At 45.2% G+C, this 20707-nt stretch overlaps 1 protein-coding gene across 2 annotated transcripts in view; it reads right to left on the reverse strand.

Moving 5' to 3' along the window:
- Positions 1-20707, reverse strand: part of TSG101 (tumor susceptibility gene 101) — a 106336-nt gene that overhangs the window by 84821 nt on the left and 808 nt on the right. For both annotated transcript variants that reach the window (XM_065454781.2, XM_065454782.2), the window contains exons 2-5: positions 15329-15413; positions 14252-14317; positions 4367-4530; positions 2614-2734 (exon numbers count right to left, since the gene is read on the reverse strand). In XM_065454781.2, coding sequence (XP_065310853.1) covers positions 2614-2734; positions 4367-4530; positions 14252-14317; positions 15329-15413 — 436 coding nt within the window. The remainder of the gene's footprint in view (positions 1-2613; positions 2735-4366; positions 4531-14251; positions 14318-15328; positions 15414-20707) is intronic.

Here is a 20707-nt window from a genome sequence, read left to right on the forward strand (position 1 = left end):
TCAGCCACTGGGCTAAGGAATAATAAGGAGCGTGAAGTCGCACTTCCGGAAGCGTCTTGTTCAGCGGCTGCTCATCAACCTGCGCCTGCAGCACTCGACAGCCATCAACATCCGACAGGCTGCAGAAATGCTGACAGGCGCATGGTGGAGCGTCACGTCCACCACCATCCAAAACCACTGGAAGAAGGCCGGCCTGACGATCACAGATGGCCAACCACAAACCAATGAACCGGCAGCGGAGGACAGTTCGAGCGAGCTTTGGAGCGAGGTGGCCAAGCAGCTAGCCGTCAATCCTTCAGTCACATTTGAACCTATGTCCAATGTAACGACACGACGTGGACCTCAGCGGAGCTTACCACTGATGACATACTGCAGAGCGTCCAGGGCACGGCGACTCAAGATGAGGAATGCAGCGACGACATGGACGATGACGTTACGGCAGCACCCGAAGACCGCGACGAGCCCGTGTCTGCCACAGATGCGTTGGACTACTTGCGAAAACTCCGCATATTTATAGCCAAAAGCGGCACAGCGACCGAAGGTGTGCATAAGAATGCGGACGGTCTGGAATCGTTCGTGCTGCAGAGTCTGTGCTGCGCCCATCAGAAGACGATCACGGACTATTTCAAATAAATGTGCCTTGTCTGACGATCACGTGTGCATTGTGTGAGAAACGAGTTCAAGGAGGTACCGTTTCAAAGGTAGAACGTTTACGTTACTGAAATGCTATTGTTATGGCTAATTTTTGGGCTTTCACTATAACGATCTTTCAGAATAACGAACATTTTCCCGCGGTACCCTGACGTTCGTTATACCGAGATTTCACTGTAATCAGCATACCTTGCTGGTGAAGCAGCGCACTGACACGGACACAGTCTTTTCTTGTGTGTCTTCACTGTGTCCGTGTCAGTGTGCTGTTTCACCAGCAAGGTATGATGGGAGGCGATTAACAAGCGGTATGAGGACGGCAACTATAAAAAGTGCGCGACCGCAGCGAACAAAAAAACACAACCCGACAATACGACAACACGGAGGACGAACGCCCGAACCGGACTGGATTTTCTTGGCTTGGATTGGGAGTCAACCCTCGCTTTTAATGTGGCCAGTTGATCAACGGGCAATCGCTGAACGGCGCCAATGACTATCATCACGGAATTCAGGGGTTTTTCAGGCACCACTAAATATTTCAAGGTTTTCAAGGCCTTGAAAATCACATTTTCAAATTCAAGGGTTTTCAAGGTTTTTAAGGACCCGTGCAAACCCCACGGTTAACATGTAGTGTTTCCACTTTTTGTCGTGCAAACATGGCGGTGCGTCGTCTTTATCGGGCAGCCCTGCAGAACAACAAGCCTCGGAGATCAGAACAACAGCCTCCAAGCGCCCTGTGCGTATGCGCATGAAGCCACATCAACATCAACATGACTTTGGGGCCGTGCCAGAGAGTACTGCGGCATCGTGCAAGCAAGGACTCACATTATGCTGAAGCTCGCATAAAAAAGTCGCCGGGTGCTCAGCACAGAAGAAAAATTAGACATCGTTCGTGCTATCGTACGTCACATGAAGAAGTCGGCACTGGCAGGGATCTGCTGTTGACTACGGCGTGTGGCATTTGGAATGCGAAGAAGTTGCTCGGCAGTGCTGTTGCAACCGCAAAGACATATTGGCTACGAACGGCCTCCAAACGCCCTGTGCGTATGCGCGTGAAGCCACATCAACATCAACATAACTTTGGTGCCGTGCCAGAGAGTGCTGCGGCATCGTGCAAGCAAGGACTCGCATCATGCTGAAGCTCGCATAAAAAAGACGCCGGGTGCTCAGCACAGAAGAAAAATTAGACATCGTTCGTGCTATCGTACGTTACGAAGAAGTCAGCGCTGGCAGGGATCTGCTGTTGACTATGGTGTGTGGCATTTGGAATGCGAAGAAGTTGCTCGGCGTGCTGTTGCGACTGCGAAGAGATGTTGGCTACGAGGTTCGACTTTTCGCCATCGTTGCCTCTGTTGTTGCCGAAATGTGGACTAGCGACAGTGATGAGAATGCCATGGAAAGCGACAGCATGGGTGATTCAGGCCCGACAGTGGCAGAAGCTGCTCGTTATGTCAGCCTCGTGAATGCAATCATCGCGACGAGAACAGCACCACACAATGAAGTAAGCCGCATGCGTGCACGGAGAATACATAACGCCAACGAGGAATCTGCCATGCGAGTGCTTGCCAAGAAGAAGGGGCTGGCTGAAAAGTTGGCACGCAGCTTCAGTAAGTTTGAAGCCACTGTCGTCGCTGCTAGGCTGCCACGGCATCAAGCGAAAATAACACTTTTGTCGTGCCAATTGAATAAATACTCATGTTTTTTTCCCCTTTCATCGCACTTTCTCCGAGTACCGTGTTCTGTTTTTGACAGGTAAGTGGGCGATCTCATGCTATTTCGGTTAAACAGTACTACCGTTAGTACATACTTTTTCCAAGCTCCGGCCAACTACGGTTCAACGAGGTTTCACCGTAGTTGCATTCTGCTGATCCAACGTTGATAAAACTAGCTTGGAAGCAGCTGCTTTTACAAAGTACATGTAACAGCTCTGTCATAAAACTGATCAGCTGAGAAATAAAAACTTACCAGTGTTCCTGGCTCCAAGGTAGGCAGGTGAACCATCCTCCTGGGGCTTTGAGAAGACGGGTGGTGTCTCGCCAAATACGATGATCATCACCTGGATGAGGCCCAGCAGGTCTGACGAGCTCTGCAGAGTTCAGCAGGCATCCACACGGTTAATATGGGAAAATGCGTATAGCTGCTTTACTGCAGTTCAAGTGATGCACTATTTACAACAGGCTGCATAGCAGCTGTTTACGATGTTATCGCCATTTTCGATAAAATGTTTTTTGACATTTTCAATTACACAGTTGAAACCACTTATAACAATATTCAAGTGTCACGAAAATTCCATTGTCATAACCGATAATTGTTATAATTGGGTTGCATGAAAAAATGAAATGGGGATGGTAGAGCCAATGTGAAAAAACTATAATGGCGGGGAGGCCAGTGCCCTTCCCCACCACCTTCCTCCGTCCGGCTGCTGATTGTGTTCGCTCGTTTAACTGCTTTCAGAGCGCTCCGATCACATGTAACAAGCCACGGCTGTCGGCGTTAAAGAATAGCACTACTATAACAACTGCAAAGAGGGGTCATGGGTGGCAAACAATATGTGAGCACTGCCGAGGCATCACTATAGTGGCCCCGAAGGGGCCTTTTAAAAAATGCGAGAAAACCGCGGCAGCATGTCAGCCTTGAGAAATCCAAAAGAAACGCTGAGGTGAGATCGCTACAAGCACCTCACCATGTACTTATCACTGGCTTGCACAAGAAAACCCCATGTCCGTCAACCTTGCATGCTTTACGCGAATCTTGCCGACATCCTTCTCCAAGGCATCTAGCTGCTCCACATAATGCAACGGAAGATTTCTCGGGCAAATGAAGCCATGGAGGGACTGAATCATCTACCAGGCCCCCTGTGAGGACACCGTTGAGGGAGCCTGCCCAACGATATCATCGCTACTGTCATCGCCGTCGCTATCCGATGCAAGCACGTTCGTGACGATTGCCTCATTGGTTAGAAGCACTTAGTTAAATCTATAGCCATGCGCGTTCTTTCACCGGCCACATAGTACATTACCAATGACCTGCCATCTTCCGTTTCGGCGGCGAGTCAAACAACGCTGAGAAACCACATGCCCAGGAACAATTTCGACACAACCAACAAAGACGAACGCAAGCGATTAAGTTGTTTGCAGAATTGCGCTGAGTGAGGTGCCAGCGAGCAGTGCAGTTAGCACAGTCCATTTGGGTTTAGGAGGGTGGCGCGGCATAGAGCTATGGACGCAGCCCATTCATGTTCGGAGGGGTGAAAGGACGATGAGAGAGAGGCAAACGGAGAAGGCCGGAAAATGAGCGCACGGTGGCTGTTGGAGCAGCGGGCCATTGTGCAGTGGCTCGAATCTATCGTTTTCTTTTGTTTTCTTATCAAGGAGTTTGCATTTCACTACCTTCCGGCTCGGACACCCAGAAGCCAGACTTCATTGTTATAACCAATATTGCGGCATCGGGGCATTGTAGTAAGCGGGTTATTTCACCATGGAAAACATACAAATGTTGACATTGCAGTAGCTTCTCATTGTTATAACCGATATATTGTTCAAACCAGTATCGTTATAAGTGGGTTCAACTGTATGATGTTTTCGTGCGTCTCTGAAAAATTGGTATGAATCGGGAGTCCCTTGTATCAATAACTTTATCAATGCTCTTGCGTTTGATGCACCATCTTGGCACACACAATTATTCACACAGTGCCTGAAAGGGTTTATGTGTACCATACCGGGTTCCACTCATGCAGGTAGGGCAGGAAGACGCGACCCGTCTGGTCGACGTGCCTGGACACCTTTATCTGCATGTAGCTAGTGGGCTTGACATAGCACATGGGCGAGTTGTACGGGTGCGTGTCCAGCAGCCAGATGCAGATCGGTATGTTGTACGTCGTGCCTGCACACACCGGGAGACTGACCACATTGACCAACCTCAAGCCACTGATCCCCAAGAGCCCAAAAAGAAGCAAGTAGGTACAAAGAGTGACACGGCTCACCAGAGAAATACCCTGTGCACCTAAATGTGGCACTTACATGCGCTGTGCAGGGCAAATCCCAAACAACTCGTGTAAACATCTCCTGTAAATGTGCCTTGTTGTGAAATGTATCGTCAATAGACTATTCTCCAAATAGAATGCTAGTTCTGCGTTCTTAGGCTGGAAGATTTGGTGGCAAACCAAGGCCCGCTATTATCTTCAGCAGCAGCGAGCTCTTCACAAGAATAAGTGAGTGAAAGAACTTGGATGTTACTGGTTCCGCAAGTATTCTTGAAACGACCGAATACAGTAGAATCTCGATGATACGATCACAGCTAATACGAATTTCCGGATGATACGAATTTTTCTGTGGTCCTGGCTGAGCCCCATTACTTTGCAACGAGCTAGAGAATGGTTGTTACGAATCAATTTTCGACCCGCGTCGGTTGATACGAAAATTACCGAAGACACTTTGAAAATTCTAAAGTGGTGTGCTTGGCGAAAGCCAGACGCTGCTGCCGTCTGCGCTACAATTCATTCGCTTTGGTGTTCGGAGATATCGCCTGTCGCTGCTGCCGCTTTCGTTCTGCTTCCCTGCCTTTGATACCCGGCGATCTAATCAGTCGCTGTTGACGTTTCCGTTCTGCCTCCCTTGCTTTCACATCTGGTGACATGTTCAGTCGTCGCATGCGCATTCGCTCCTTGTTCTTCTGCCGTTTGGTGTTGGGGGAATCCGGCGTCCGCTGCCGCTTCCCCGAACCGCTTGGCGCGGAATCACTGGGCCGCTTCGGAACCATGCGTCTCACTCACTCGACCGCAACGAGACGTCTGGCGAAGGAGCGGCGGTGCAGCTGCTACCGCCGACGCACGCGCGCTCGTTTTTCCGCTACTGTGTGACATCATGGTTGCTATGCGCAGCTGCGCCCCCGACCGGCGCGCCGGTTGCTAAAAAGGGGAGGAGGTTGTGTCACTGCGCGGAGGAGAGGCCACAGTTGGCACGATTCCAGCGCATGGACGGACGCGACCGCGAGTATGAGCCATTAAAGGCTTTCGCCTCTATAAACGCCGCCCCTCCGACGGCCGCGAAAGAGAACAGCGCGCAGTCACGTGATTTCTCCCTTTCTCTTTTGGTGCGGAGGCCGCGACTGGGCGCGAAGAGTTTGAAGCGGTGGCGCTTTTGTTGCTTTTCCTCCGTTTCCGCGTGTCATCGGACGGAGTAGCTGCTGTGCTTTGGGACGCATTCTTTGTGTTAGACGTGGGCGACGGCGAAGGACCACCCCCGGCGGCTGAAACGCTGCATGCGCTCGAAGTTCTGAGGCGTGCTATAGCCGCGGATGAAATCAACGACAACACGTGCACGCGTTTTTATGGATTTGAACAAAGTCTGCTAAGTAACCTGACAAAGAAAAAAGAAGCAGAAGGACATTAGAGACTTTTTCTTCAAGAAATAAATGCTTTTTACGTACGTGTGCCTGAGTGAGTTCACCCTGACTCTTATATTTAGCTAGTTTTAATTCTTTCGATGATACGAATTTCGGCTAATACGAATATTTTTCGTGACCCCGTGAGATTCGTATCATCGAGATTCCACTGTACAGCCTCCTTTAGAATATAGTGTAGCCTATGTTTACCAATAAACGACAACCCTTTCTCTACCGCTGACAAGTATAGTCATCACGAATAAAATTTCCTCACACAGCAAACCTGTCCAAGGGAAGGGAAGCATAGCAGGTCGGGCAGGAAGTCAGGTGGGCGGATGAGATTAAGAAGTTTGCAGGGACAACATGGCCACAATTAGTACATGACCGGGGTAGTTGGAGAAGTATGGGAGAGGCCTTTGCCCTGCAGTGGGCATAACCAGGCTGCTGATGATGATGATGATGACAGCAAACAGATGATCAGTTGCAACTTTTGACACTAGATGGCCACACTTGTCTATGGTGTGCCACTATGTCTTGCCTTCCTCTTTACTGCCACCTCCCCTGATGCCTGCGTAAAAAACATGGCTGCCTTCCTGTCGCATGGGAATAAAAGTGTAAAAGGAAGTATTGTGATGTCTCCTAGTGAGAAAACAGTTCTGCACAGCTTTGCTCGGAAACAGAAAGTGATGTGTTCTCCTTCGTAGACTTGGGAAATGACAATTATGTGGATGGACAGGAGATTCTTGCCACTGCCTACGAATGGTTCCTTCACCTACTAAATGTGCCCTTGGAGCTGTGGAAAAGTGGTCACTGTCCACGCACATGTGTTTTGCACCGTTTAGATTACTTTCTTTTTGTATTCTTCTTTTCAAAGCATAGTGCCGTCGAGGACATAGCTCGGTGCCATCTGCTGGAATCTCTCTGTTACGTAAAAAATGTCATCACGTGACACCGATTGTGAAGTGTTCGACGTCTTCAATGGCTTAGCCCGTTCAGCCACCGTTAGTGTCATGTTGCAAGCGTTGAATGTGTGCGTCTTAGCTTCAAAACAACCTAGTGTGCAGGCCAACAAAGGTTTTTTTTTTTTAGCAAGCCAACGTACGGCATCGTTCACTCTCGTCGGAGCGTGTGCACGTGGCGCCATGGACGACGAACGTGAAGAGGCCACTCGTGTATATGGGAGCTGTTATGAAATTTACCCAGTAATCCACAACTCGAAGCACTCACACATCTCGTGTAGATTTATGTTTACTGAGGCAAGCGTGATAGCGTGCATCTAGTTCTGGCTTTTGCGCGCACGGTGCGCGGCTGAAAGGTAAGATTTCGATTTGCGTCAACTGATTGCCGTGCATGATTCACAGCAACGCTTCGCCCTAGTTTTGAGTGCACAATCAAATTGGCGACGCATATGATGCTTTGATATTGGTTATTAAGTTCGCATGACCTTTATTAAACACACTCTTGGTGCGATGACAGTACTGTTCACAGCATTCGTCGTGGCGGGTGCGGCGTGCTATTTTCACCAGAATTATCGTGGGATGATCATTAATCACTGATATAATTTAATAAATGAACCTTCAACCGTTTATACTTTTGTGTCCTCAACCCATGCTTCCCCTATTTGCGCTTCTCTGCACAGGGTATTTTCACTGGTGTGATATCAAGTGAGCACACTGCAAGCCTAGTGTGCTTCACTTGCTCAACTCTTAATTACGATCACCATATCTCGTTTTCAGTGACTCTGCCAGTCTCTAGCATCAACCAATCAGTTGACCAGCAGTTCAGCGCATCACAGTTGCTAACAGAACGAGGGGCAGTGTGTGAGGCTGACCACGTTCTAATATGCAGCCTAAAGGAACAGCATGAGGGGAAATTCACTCTCGCCGCCCTTGTGCTGCAAACAGCAGCAATGTTGCATAATTTTGTACGGCAACGGTGTTATCGCCCTTTGACTTTATACGAAACTTCACAGTGAGGGCGGCGACTTAAATGTGCTTGGAGTGTCCATATATGATTGCTCTCGCAATAAAAACTTCACGTATTGAAATCACACCGAGCACTTCACAAAGGCTAGCAAATCGTCAGGTTCCGCATTTCACATTACGTGTAACCTCCCACAAGTTACGCAACCCAAAGGAAATCAGACGCGAGCTTATCTCCATCTCCCGATTCCGGCAAAGCACGGTGTGTTTTGGACGGTTCAAGGGCCGGACAGGAAGGACCTGCGATGGCACTGCTCCGGGCACAAGGCACTGTCTTTTCCAGCCTGGCGTGAATAAATGTAGTAAATTCTTATACGTACAGTTCCGGGAAGTTCCACGCCATACTAACCGAACATTTTGGCTCCAATGCCATACACAAAATCTTCTTTGTGGAAGTGCTTGTCACACACGTGATAATGAATGTTGGGCTGCTGCCCCATGCTCAGCTTTATCAACCATGCATCCTGCTGCTGCTTGGTTTTGGGGTACACATGAAAACTCGCACTGGGCTCCATCGAATACATTTGGCACAGCGGCACCGAGCAGTAAACCATGCTGAAACAATAAACCAAATTACTGCCTTCGAGATGAAAGGCAGCGAGCAGTGTTGGCGTGGCTGGTGGCGGCAAAGGCGAGTCACATGATGTCATGATGTCATAGCAGCGCCGGTCCCTCCTGTGGTGGCCCTCGAGGCCAATATTGAGCCCCGTAGATCGCTGTGCCACAAGACCTTAGTGGTATGCAGAGAAGCCATCTTTAAACACTTATGTCAGGCAATTTGGGAAATAAAGCAACCTTACTGAAATTTTAAAAAAGGGTACGTTTCGTTCAGTAAGGAAAGCTCCACAAATTCAGTGAAAAAAGAAAAATCACGTAAATTTGGCACAAGCTTTGTCGTTCTGCAAGGTACGAAAAAGGTTAACCAGGAGGAACAAGCAGATGCCACCAAAATCCATGATGCCTTGGTGAGATGTTACGAAAACTTCAAGGCGGTGCCACCACCTCCCAGCTTCAGTTTTTGCATATTTTATGGCTTAACGAACCTCTTCTCACCATAAGAATGCATTTTTTGGAATGGTAGTATGGTAATTTACTAATATGGCTCAACTTATGGTTCTCTTCAGTGCCCTTTTACAGGGGCCACGATACGGTTGTCTGACTATCCTCAGTTTGTTATTGTAATTGATAGTAAAGGGCCATGATGATGATGATCATGGCCATGATGGCCATGATGATTAGAAATCTGAGCTCTCGGCACACATTTTAACACAAAATTTCAATGCAAAAACGCTGCCTCTACACCCCTCCCACCGTGCAACTGCCATTTTGCCATTGACTGTGTGACGTCGGGAAACCGCAGGCGACTGCCATGTCATCTGCTTTGAAACATCAAACCTTGCTGGTGAAGCAGCGCACTGACACGGACACAACGAAGGCACACAAGAATGCACGACACTCGCAACTATTCTTGTGTGTCTTCGCCATGTCCGTGTCAGTGCGCTGCTTCACCAGCAAGGTATGATGATTAATCACCAACTAGCCCAACTTTCCCCATTACTGCTTTGAAACAGTTTGAGATCACAGTGGACGTTTTTGCTCCTCTCTCTCTGGCACCCAAAGGCACAGCAAGGGCATCGCTGCTTAATTGTGTCAGAAATTCTCGTACAGACTCGTGTGAGAGCCACACCCGCGCAAGGGTTGCGCTCCCAACTTGACAGCCCAAAATTCTTGGGGGAAACGAAAAATCAGAGAAACAAGTGTGGTCGGTGCCCCAATGCTGTGCGCATGCATCGGCGAATTTTTTGTGCGCTGTGCACTTCTGCATGCCCCTGTTACATAACGAGATCTGCGTGTTGACCTCTGATGCAATGCTACATTCAAGGATCTGGGGTGTGCAGTAGTTGCCGCTTGTATTGGCACCATTTTAACCCAAATGTTTGGTCCCGTGTAAGGGCCACACCTTGTCAAAATTGTGAAAGAAGGTGCAGCCCTTGAATTAGTCTATAAGGTAATTCGCTACTGTGATAAAAAGCCACTGCAAACCACCAAAATGCTAAAACGAACCGGCACACGGCAGCCACGATGTATTTCCAGCTCCTGCCGTCACTAACAGTGTTTGCAGTACACAAAAGCATACCCTTCGAGATGGGCTTTTGTTACTCGAGGGTGCCATTTCCGGGGGCGCTGATTCGTTCCGTCACCCCTCAGTGTTGCGAGATTGCTGTACAGTTTAACTCACATCATAATCATCAGCCTGGCTACGTCCACTGCAGGGCAAAGGCCTCTCCCATACTTCTCCAACTACCCCGGTCATGTACTAATTGTGGCCATGTTGTCCCTGCAAACTTCTTAACCCTTTGAGGGTCAATGACGTAAGTATGCGGCGCCACGAAGAAGTCCCAAAATTGTTGATGCCGTATATTTACGGCGCCGTCTGTATGTTTCGAAAGTGCGCCAATTTCCTAACTTTTTCTTTTCTGTCATGTGCTGCCACTATGTGGGAATACAGGGAATTTTTTTCGTGCGCCTCCCTCTCTTTGTTTTCGTTCCAGGGTTTGTTTTAGAGCTAGTTTGCTCCTGTGCCTCTATATACTACCGCTGGCACATTGGTGCGCGCGCGGCGGGCAGCAATTCAGGTTTTGTTCCGCCGGAAGAGTCGGTTTCTTGCGCTTGCAAAACTGATGGCTATCTCCTTACTAATCGTTCAAAGGGCGATCGCCTCTTTCTCGCTCGCTTAGTGCTCACAGGGGTGCACAAAGGAAGGATGCCACCATGCATGCAAAACATTGCTTCTTTTTTTTTTTGACACTCGCGAAAACTGATTGCCTCTGGTTGGCAATAAGATTAGGATTAGCGAAGTTTGTCACACGTAGTGCTTTATTGACGGGCACAGAACCACACACATTTCTTGAGTGCGTGCACCTACGCAGTTCGATTATGCTATGGATGTAAATATTAGTGTAAGAGCAGGGACATTTGGGTCTTGCAAGATATTCTCGTGTGTGCATTTTTAAGGCGTTGAACAATATGTGTAAATATGCATCAAATTTATAATCCTTATAAGCTTATTTCCTTTTTTATGGTTATTATTCATGAATGAAGAGTACATATATACCAACACAAAATATTTTTTCTCACTTTACAGTCACCCTAGAAAAATTGTCGTAAATTTTTTTCCAAGTAAATCCCTAAGAAGAATTGGAATCTGGAATAAAAGAAATCGACCCTGGGCGGTCGCATATGCTGAAAAAAATCGACCCTCAAAAGGTTAATCTCGTCCACCCACTCTACTTTCTGCCTCCCCCTGCTATGCTACCCTTCCCTTGGAATCCAGTTCGTAACCCTTAAAGACCATCGGTTTTCTTCTCTCCTCATTACATGTCCTGCCCACGCCCATTTCTTTTTCTTGATTTCAACTAAGAAGTCATTAACTCGCGTTTGTTCCCTCACCCAATCTGCTCTTTTCTTATCCCTTAACGTTACACCCATCATTCTTCTTTCCATAGCTTGTTGCGTCGTCCTCAATTTAAGTAGAACCCTTTTTGTAAGCTTCCAGGTTTCTGCCTCGTATGTGAGTACTGGTAAGACACAGCTGTTATGCACTTTTCTCTTGAGGGATAATGGCAACCTGCTGATCATGATCTGAGAATGCCTGCAAAACGCACCCCAGCCCATTCTTATTCTGATTATTTCAGTCTCATTATTCGGATCCGCGGTCCCTATCTGCCCTAAGTAGATGCATTCCCCTACCACTTCCAGTGCCTCACTACCTATCGTAAGCTACTGTTCTCTTCTGAGAGTGTTAAACATTACATACTTAGGTTTTCTGCAGATTAATTTTTAGACCCACCCTTCTGGTTTGCCTCTTCAGGTCAGTGAGCATCCATTGCAACTGATCCCCCGAGTTACTAAGCAAGGCAATATCATCAGCATATCGCAAGTTACTAAGGTATTCTCCATTAACTCTTATCCCCAATTCTTCCCACTCCAGGTCTCTGAATACCTCCTGTAAACACGCTGTGAATAGCATTGGAGAGATCATATCTCCCTGCCTGACGTCTTTCTTTATTAAGATTTTGTTGGTTTCTTTATGGAGGACTACAGTGGCTATGGAGCCGCTATAGATATCTTTCAATATTTTTACATACACCCTGTCTACACCCTGATTCCGTAATGCCTCCATGACTGCTGAGGTTTCGACTGAGTCAAACACTTTCTCGTTTAACTAGGACTTCAAAAATTCAAATACAAGCTTTCTACTGCAACAAACCCGCTCAAATTTTGTCAGCTTCCTGTGGAACACGTTTAGTGTGCAATGCACACCGTATAGATTTGTGTAAGAGCGGCAATTTCTTTTTTTACAATTTTCCCGACATGTGGCCCTTGGAAGCCGCCAAAATATACGGCACCATGTGGCCCTTTGGTCAAAATGGTACCAGCCCAGCTGGCGGCGGCACCCTGGATCATGTGGACACACTGACTGTCACGACCTTATAGCGGCATCTTGAAGTACACAGCATTGGGGCACCGAACGCGATTGTTTCTTCGTAAAAAATCTTTTTCAAAATTTTCTTCTCCCAAGTCGGAGGTGTGGCCTCTACATGAGCGTGGGCCTTGCACAAGTTTGTATGGTAATTCAAGATAGAAAATTCGGTGTCATGGCCCATTTGAAGGGACTAACAACCAATTTTCATGCTACTCATTTTTTTTTACAACTGAAAGCTTACTATAGTGGTAACACAGTAAACACCATGGAACATTTTTTTTATCAGAATTTTCCAAGCTGCATTGAAGGTGCAGTCAGGCTCAAGAAATACGCTGGAAACAGTAATAGGCAAGCGTGACAGCAATTATACGCCGGCATTGGTGGGAAACAGACGACAAGTGCAGCTCCAGCTGTAAGAAAGTAATTTTCGTTTATCAAGACGATATAACTGCAAGTCATGTTTTACGAAGCGTTGAACTATTTTTACAATAATAGGTGGTGTCTGAATCTACACCCCATCGACAGCTCCCTCCAAGTAACACAAAATGATCTCAAAGGCCATGCTTTTGCTGGCTGCATAAGTGATAGGATATGCCAGTTGAGCTATTATTGTTAAGTCTCTGCCAATTTAAAATTATAATTCCTACTGAAATCGCAAAGCCGTGTGCTGGATTCTATCACAATAAATGATTGTCATCTAACCCTTTCTGGATCGATTCCTTTCGCCATATGCGACCGCCCAGGGTCGTTTTTTTTAGTGCAGATTCCAATTCTTCTTAGGGACTTATTTTTTTTAAAATTTACCGTAATTTTTCTGCAGTGACTGTAAAGTGAGAAAAAAATATTTTGCGTTGGTATATATTTACTCTTCATTCATGAATAACAACAGTAAAAACGAAATAACAGAATGAAAAGATTTCATGCATTGTTATACACGTAGTTCAAGGCTTTGAGAATGCACACACGAGAATATTTTGCAAGACTCAAATGTTCTTGCTCTTACACTAATATGTACGACCATAGCGTATTCAAAGTGGGTAGGTGCGCGCACTAAAGAAAACTGTGTGGTTGTGTGCCCGTCAAAAAAGCAAAACGTGTGACAATCTTCTGGTAATCTTCATCTTATCGCCAACCAGAGGCAATTAGTTTACGCGAGTCTCAAAAAAAAAAAGAAGAAGAAGAAGAAAGAAGAAACGTGAACAAAAACGTATGCATGATGACATCCTGCCTATGTGCACCCCTGTGAGCACTAAACAAGTGAGATACAAACAGTCGACCTTTGAGCAATTGGTAGTGAGATAGCCGTCAGTTTTGCAAGCACAAGAAGCCGAAACTGCCCGTGGAATAAAACCCAAACTGCCACCCAGCTGCACGCACCCCAATGCGCGAGCAGTAGTACGAGTATATAGATGCACTGGAGCAAACTAGCTCTAAAACAAACCATGCAATGAAAATTGAGAGAGGAAGGTGCGCGAAAAAAATTCTTTCTATTCCCGCATAGTGGCAGCACATGACAGAAAAGAAAAAGTGAGGAAATTGGCGTGCTTTTTGAACGTACAGACGGCGCCATAAATATATGGCATTGACCATTTTGGACTTGTCTGCGGCACTGTATATTTATGTCATTGACTCTCAAAAGGTTAATTACCATCAACATCTCACAACACAGTCTGGCCAGTTGTACAGTCCCTTCAGTATTCTTATTTCCCGTCTCTCTAACAAAGCTTCAAGATGTCAGCGGGAGTTATCTGACCTTTGTAGTTCACCGGGATGGTGCCGTCCAGGCAGAACAGCTCCTTTTTAATGCCATCGTTGAAGACTGCAAGTGGTGTGAAAGCCAGTACATTCTGAGTAACCAGACATAATATGAACAACCTTAAAACTAACACTTGTACAGCAAATAAAGAGTGTATGCTATCGACACACATACTTTGCTTATCTTTCTCCAGTGGCTGTTTTAACTGGCTGACCACTGTTGCAAAGATATCGCTAAGTCCAAGACACACATACATGTATTGAAACTTTCCCAAATGCGGTTGACAATTACACCAAGGTAATGGTTCAGTAAACGTGAGAAGGCAGGAATGAAATGTCACATGCTGACATTGTTTGACGGCAAGTGCAGAGCGTGGGATGGGCAGCTCTTCTGGCCACTGCTTCACAACATTACTCGGCTTCTATGTTGGCTACTCATAAATGCTATTTAACAATTCCTGTGTGTAAAACACTTCTTAAGCTGCACCATTACGACTTCTAGCATATAACGAAAATTTCCGATGAGATCTGGTAGAGGGCCCTTTAAAGGCTACCTGCAACAAAATTTCAGGCTGTGGAAAAAGCGAAGTCTCCAATAATGTAGACAACGAACGGCCCCCACGCGGAACAATATTATGTTTCAAATACTAGTGGATGTATACTAGTTGCTGTTTTTGATAAGGAAACTGGAGCAAAAAGAAAAAGTGTCATTATCACTCACCAGGAGTGACACGCAACTAAATATGCCAGCTCCTCGAAATGACCTCCAAGATCTGGCACTGCCTGCAAGATCTCGAAGGCAATGTATGCAGATTTTCGTCATATCCGCTAATCACCAGGTGCACAAATTAAAGACTGCCACTAAGAAAATAATAGACCAGCATTGCAGCTTTGCCAAGATTCCTTCAGTAGTTCATAATAGTATGCTATTGCCAAAGCCAAAGTGAAATTTCACCCAGCGTGCTGCTGCCAGTTACATCCTGCCAGCACACTTTGGGAGTGGGTCATTATAAGTCCCAAATACAGTTTGTTTTCTTTTTAAAATAAAAAAGAAGTGAGGGGAGGATAGACTCACCAAACTGTGAGGTAGTCGGGGAGAGGTTCCGGTAATGCTGGAGTGCATTTGTGATGTCCTTCTTGGCCTGATCTGGATAATGGTACTGAAATAAGATTAATTAATGCCGAAAGATGAGTTGGCTGGAGTGCTGACATTACTGGACACTTAAAGAGCACTAGAGAAATAAGACAAAGTAGCAGGAGCATTCCTGCCTGTTCCCCTCTTTCTTAAAAAAAGTGCTTATGTCAAACATACAAGGGCCCCCATTCATTTGTTTACATGCTGCCAACTCGCAGCTTTACAGAGGGTACAGCTCAAGTGAAAGGGCAATAACAAAGCTTAATCCATGTTAACAATTACACAGGCACAAGGCCACGGTGGGCAGCAAGGGAAATGCCACCAGTTGCCCCTGGTGACCGCCTCTAAGGGGAGACTTGGCGATTAGAACGGCCAGCTCGGTCAAGGATTCCAATTCCTTCTTATTTTTTAGGATTCCCAGATGTTTCTTTATCTCATAGGATAGCATAAGAAAGAAACATGAAGTGGAAGTTGAGAAAATTGCATTTTCCTAGCAAGCTGTCAACAAAAATGGGGTATAAGATAGAGCTTTTGGAGGCGCCATCGTACCACGGATTGCGTGGTGTTCTGTCATGGTGAAATGCCGCCACACTGGTACTGTCACAAAGAGAGATTGGAGCTTCAGATAGCCATAGCACTGTATTTTGCCGTGAAAAACTAAAAAACAAGAAAAGCATGCGAGAAGAGGAAATATTGGTGTCATGATTCGCTATACCGAAATGATGTGGCATTGGAATAGTCAACAATCTTCAGAAATGAAGATGTGAGCAGAATGGACACTACAAAGAAGTGAACAGTCCATAATGAGCCCAAGGTTCTGTGGAGAAATTAAGAAAATTTGAAACAAACAGTCATGACGCTGTTTTTTGTTTTATCCTGAAGCAGTTTGGGGGAGGCCTAGCCCTAAACTGATTCTACAATAAAGGAAATGAAAGTGCAATGCAACAGTTTTTTTATTATGTGATTACTGACTAGCCCAGTGTCAAGCTATTCTAAAAATAGCCACAGTGCATTTTCTACCATGTTCAAATGCAACGTAAAAGTAGATTCAACATCAGTGGCTGAAAAAGAAACTGTTTAAATAGTGAAAATTCCAAACGAAATTGAATACTGAATATACTGCTATTTCTAGGCAAGTGGAAAAAACAGAAGGTAGCACGGAGTCTATATGGTAAAAAGGAGAGAGATATTTACATTTTTTATGTATATGCACCAAGCACTTTTAGCAACCGGACATCCGCTTAACTTGGTAATGAAAAACAACTGCAAAATGGTTGTTAGCTGGGTTTGTTGGTACGACAAACACAATATGGCAAACAGTGCAAAAATGGTGGAACAAAGATCAAAGGAACATGCCACAGCCACTTGTTGCACCAGACCGTGCCATCTGTTCCCTCATTATTACTATTTCTCATTTCTCTCTTCTTTTTTTTCTGTTTGCCGCATCATAAAAACTACTGCTTTCAATCCTCTGGTGCACTATGACTGCCATGAAACAAGGGAGCCACATGTCACAAGGTGCATGTGAATGCCATGTTCATTGAAGGAAAGAAGCGTGATACCACACACTGTTTTAAAAGGATCCAAACATGGTGAGACTGGGCAAATAATAAATTGCTTGGAAATTTAGGTGACAGATTCGAATATGGGCTGCCTGAAAGCGAGGAATGCTTACTGAATGATGCGAAATTGTTGAGCAGATGCTATTCACTCTGTGAGCTCGTGCAGAAACTTCTGCCTGTGCAATGCAAAACACGGTGGCTACCCTCCAGCAGAATCATTAGTCCTCACTTCATTTATTTCAAGTACCCTCAAGGTGAAGTGGCATTACAGAGGGGAGTGGTTAAAACATGACAATGCGTAAAAAAAATTGGCAGTTCCTGCCTATACAATACCTATGAGAGAAAAAAACAAACATTAATGATGCACAGAAGTCTGCAAATATAATGTATAATATAAAAGGACGATTACTTCTTTGCTTTACAATGGTAGCTAGAACATACAAAAATGCATGGTGTTCTAGAACTGTTGCAACTGATGCAGGAAATTGATTCCACTCGTTTGGTGTGCATGGTAGGCGAGAATTCAAAAACGAAGTAGTCCGACAATTTGGAACACTAAGTGGAATGTGCGGCAGATTAGCCGCTTGTGTAAATCAGGGCAATTGATCCTCTCGTTGCATTGAACACCTCACTTGAGACTACTACAACAGGTGCTGCTATCCCTCACACTTGAACAGAAATGAATATTCAATGATCTTGAATAATGAATTTTCTAATTGAATATGAATTGAATTAAAATTAAACTTCAGAATTTAACATCTCAAAACAGCCCAGTGGGTGGCAAGGCTAGTGGGGAGGGGGGCTCTGGATTAATTTTGACCACGAGCGGTTCCTTTGCATGCACGGAAATTTAGGTAACAAGTTTTGTTGCCTCCACTGAAATGCGGCCGCCGGAAATGAAACCCGTGGCCTCGTGCTGGTGCAATGCCGTTGCCACCAAGGTAGGCACAGCAAAGACTGCTGCTGTATTCATGTTCAAAACTTCAAACATTCACATACCTCTAGCTGACAAGTCCTCGTAACACAAACAGGGTATTACATGGAGCCGTTAGCTAGTCCTTTATCATCACAGTAATGGTGCCAATTCTACAACTTTTATGCAACTTTCTCACTTGTAAAAGTTTCGTTTTCTGGCAAAAGCGATGGTTTGGAGCCTGCACATGTCACTGCAGCTTGGCGTGGTTGTAACGTTTGAAGGTGTGCGCTTCCTTGCACCTGATACGCATGCGTCACAGCGCTAGGTGCGACTAGTGCTCGAAGGAGTGCTTGCCATGTGTATTCAAGGTCACCTCCACATGTAGGAGAATCATGCTTACAAAGTAGAAATGTTGGTAAACACTTATAAGTTGAGCCCGTAAGTTTAGGCACTTAAAACGCTGCTTTAAAGGCCTACAACAGGCGCTAAAGCTCTCACTTAAGGCACATGCTATATGTGTCAAATATAGTCCTTTAGGCAGGTATAGGCTTAATTATTAGCGCTTGCACTGTGTATTTGAGGATAAATTATAATTTTCCAATAAACACAGACCATGTAGCATCTGTTTTTAAAATCTATCTAAATTTATCAGTATAACATAATGAGACAATTTGCTTGTGCTACAAGATTTACCTCAAGTTTAATGTGACTAGACATCAGGAGAAATGTTGTGAAAGCAGTGCTAAACAAGTAACATCTCCAGAATTTGGGGTTTCACACAGTGCCTGTTTCCACCAAATATTAGTTTGTAGGCAGAAAAGGAACGCTCAACATCTATTGAAGTTAGGGGTGTGTGCTTTTATTTTGGAACACTCAATCATCCAGAGAACTGCAGAATGTTTGCTGGTCAGAATCTTTTAGAGTTGAAAGTAACAACAACCTGGGATTTTCATGCGAGACAGATTGAAGTTTGTAAGAAACTTCAGTGACAGGCCCGTTGGGGATAGTGCAGAGCCTTTCCCGAGCGTACAAAATGAGCCTCACATTTCAGATCAGAGTTGCGCCCACGCATTCAATTTTCTCAATGATGTTGGCTCAAAATGTGAAGTGGGGGCACAAGTGCACTACCACCTTCAAGTATATGGCTGCATAAAGCAGAAGTGCCCTTCTTCCAGTGAGGTTCTGGAATGCTGCAAAGTTGTTAATAACAGAATTTAAATGGCAAAGTGGTTTGTGCTAATAATCAGCTGCCTTCGGCCATGTTCCCCAGCAGGTTATAACTTTAACATGACTAGGGCAAAATGTAAAGAAAAAAAAACACAACAATTTTGGGCTCTGAAAATTCAATATAGGCTCCAATATCAAGATAGGCGTTTACAGGCACAATAACAGTACCAATAAAATGTTCCTAGACCCAGTGTTTGCTTATATGTTAAATAGGTACGATAAGTACATAAAAAATAAAAAAGAATATTGCCCGAAATCCACAAATCCACTTATTGGGTAATTAAAGTAAAACTGGCTTGTAGAAACAGGTATATCATAGTAAATTTGTTAGGATGCTTTTTAGTATACCATTCCAATGTTTAGAGGGTTTGGAACGTCACAAAAAAAAATTACGAGTCGAAAAAGTCTTGTTGGTACTCCATGTATGGTGGGAAGCAAGTCCTATTCCTTCTAGTAATGCTCACAAGTTGAACAAAGCACAAGAGGTAACGCTGAAACACAACAGGTGGCATAAAAATGCAAGACATTTTGTGACCACTGCTCCTAGTGCCTGCTGTCTTGTATCAATACCCTGGTTAACCAATGTCAATGTGTGTTTACTCTTGGCAACCATGCTTTTGACACTATAAATTAAACTGAGCACAATGAACTTGGCCTTTTCTGTTCATTTCTGCACATGCAGAGAGAGAGCACTGAACTTGTCTGCTGATGGGTGGCAACACACACTGCAGCCAAAGGACAGCCTCTGTGATTATGGCGTTCAAAAAGTGGAATACTGCATCCTCGAAGGCCACGCAATACTTTATGCACATGCAGTGTTATGTTTCAGTGTCATAAAGTTGGACAGGATCTAATAAAAGCATAATGCATGCATGTCACTCTACTGCACTCAAGCATAACATGCAGCCTTCCTTGCATAATTTTTCTTTCTTCCTTTTGTTGATATGTGTTGTTGCAAACAAAAGTATCACAACACAATAACACAGAGCCAAATAAGGGAGCACACATGAAGCACTGCATGCATGTACCCTAATGTGCTCTGTGTTTTTGTGTTGTTATGCTTTTGACTCCAAAATGAAGTATAAATCAGCCCAAGTCACAACACTCGCTTATGTCTCATCAGTATGCATTACTCAGAAAGCTATTACGAGGGGAGGTGTGGTCAAGGCACCAGCTACTACACATACTTGGATTGCCCTGCCTACTTGCTTTGCTGTGGTCTTCCTTAATGCTCCTTTTATGTCACATAACCAAAAAATGGGCCTCTTGCGGCTGAAGTCACATGATGTAGACAATGTTGGACGCTGCATTAGCGAGACTCGAAGGAATAAAGCTTGCAGCTAATCTCCAGTAGAAGGGAAACAGGCAAGCGCTACAATGCAAATAATCCTTCAATTTAGTGATCTCCGGCTACATAATCTATGTGCAGCCCATTAGCATTCCGGTCAGTGCAATAATGCTGGCACTTCTCGTGAAATCTGTAAATTTTGCAAGGAGAGCGTGGACTTCCGGAGGGTAAATACATCCAACCATTGCTGGGAATGGTACTTATGTTGCCCGTTTCCTTTCGCGATCGTCTGTATCTGCCTCGGGACACAACGGCGTTGCCCATTA

Source organism: Dermacentor albipictus, unplaced genomic scaffold (assembly GCF_038994185.2).
Source record: "Dermacentor albipictus isolate Rhodes 1998 colony unplaced genomic scaffold, USDA_Dalb.pri_finalv2 scaffold_16, whole genome shotgun sequence".
In the NCBI taxonomy this organism is placed as follows: Eukaryota; Metazoa; Arthropoda; class Arachnida; order Ixodida; family Ixodidae; genus Dermacentor; species Dermacentor albipictus.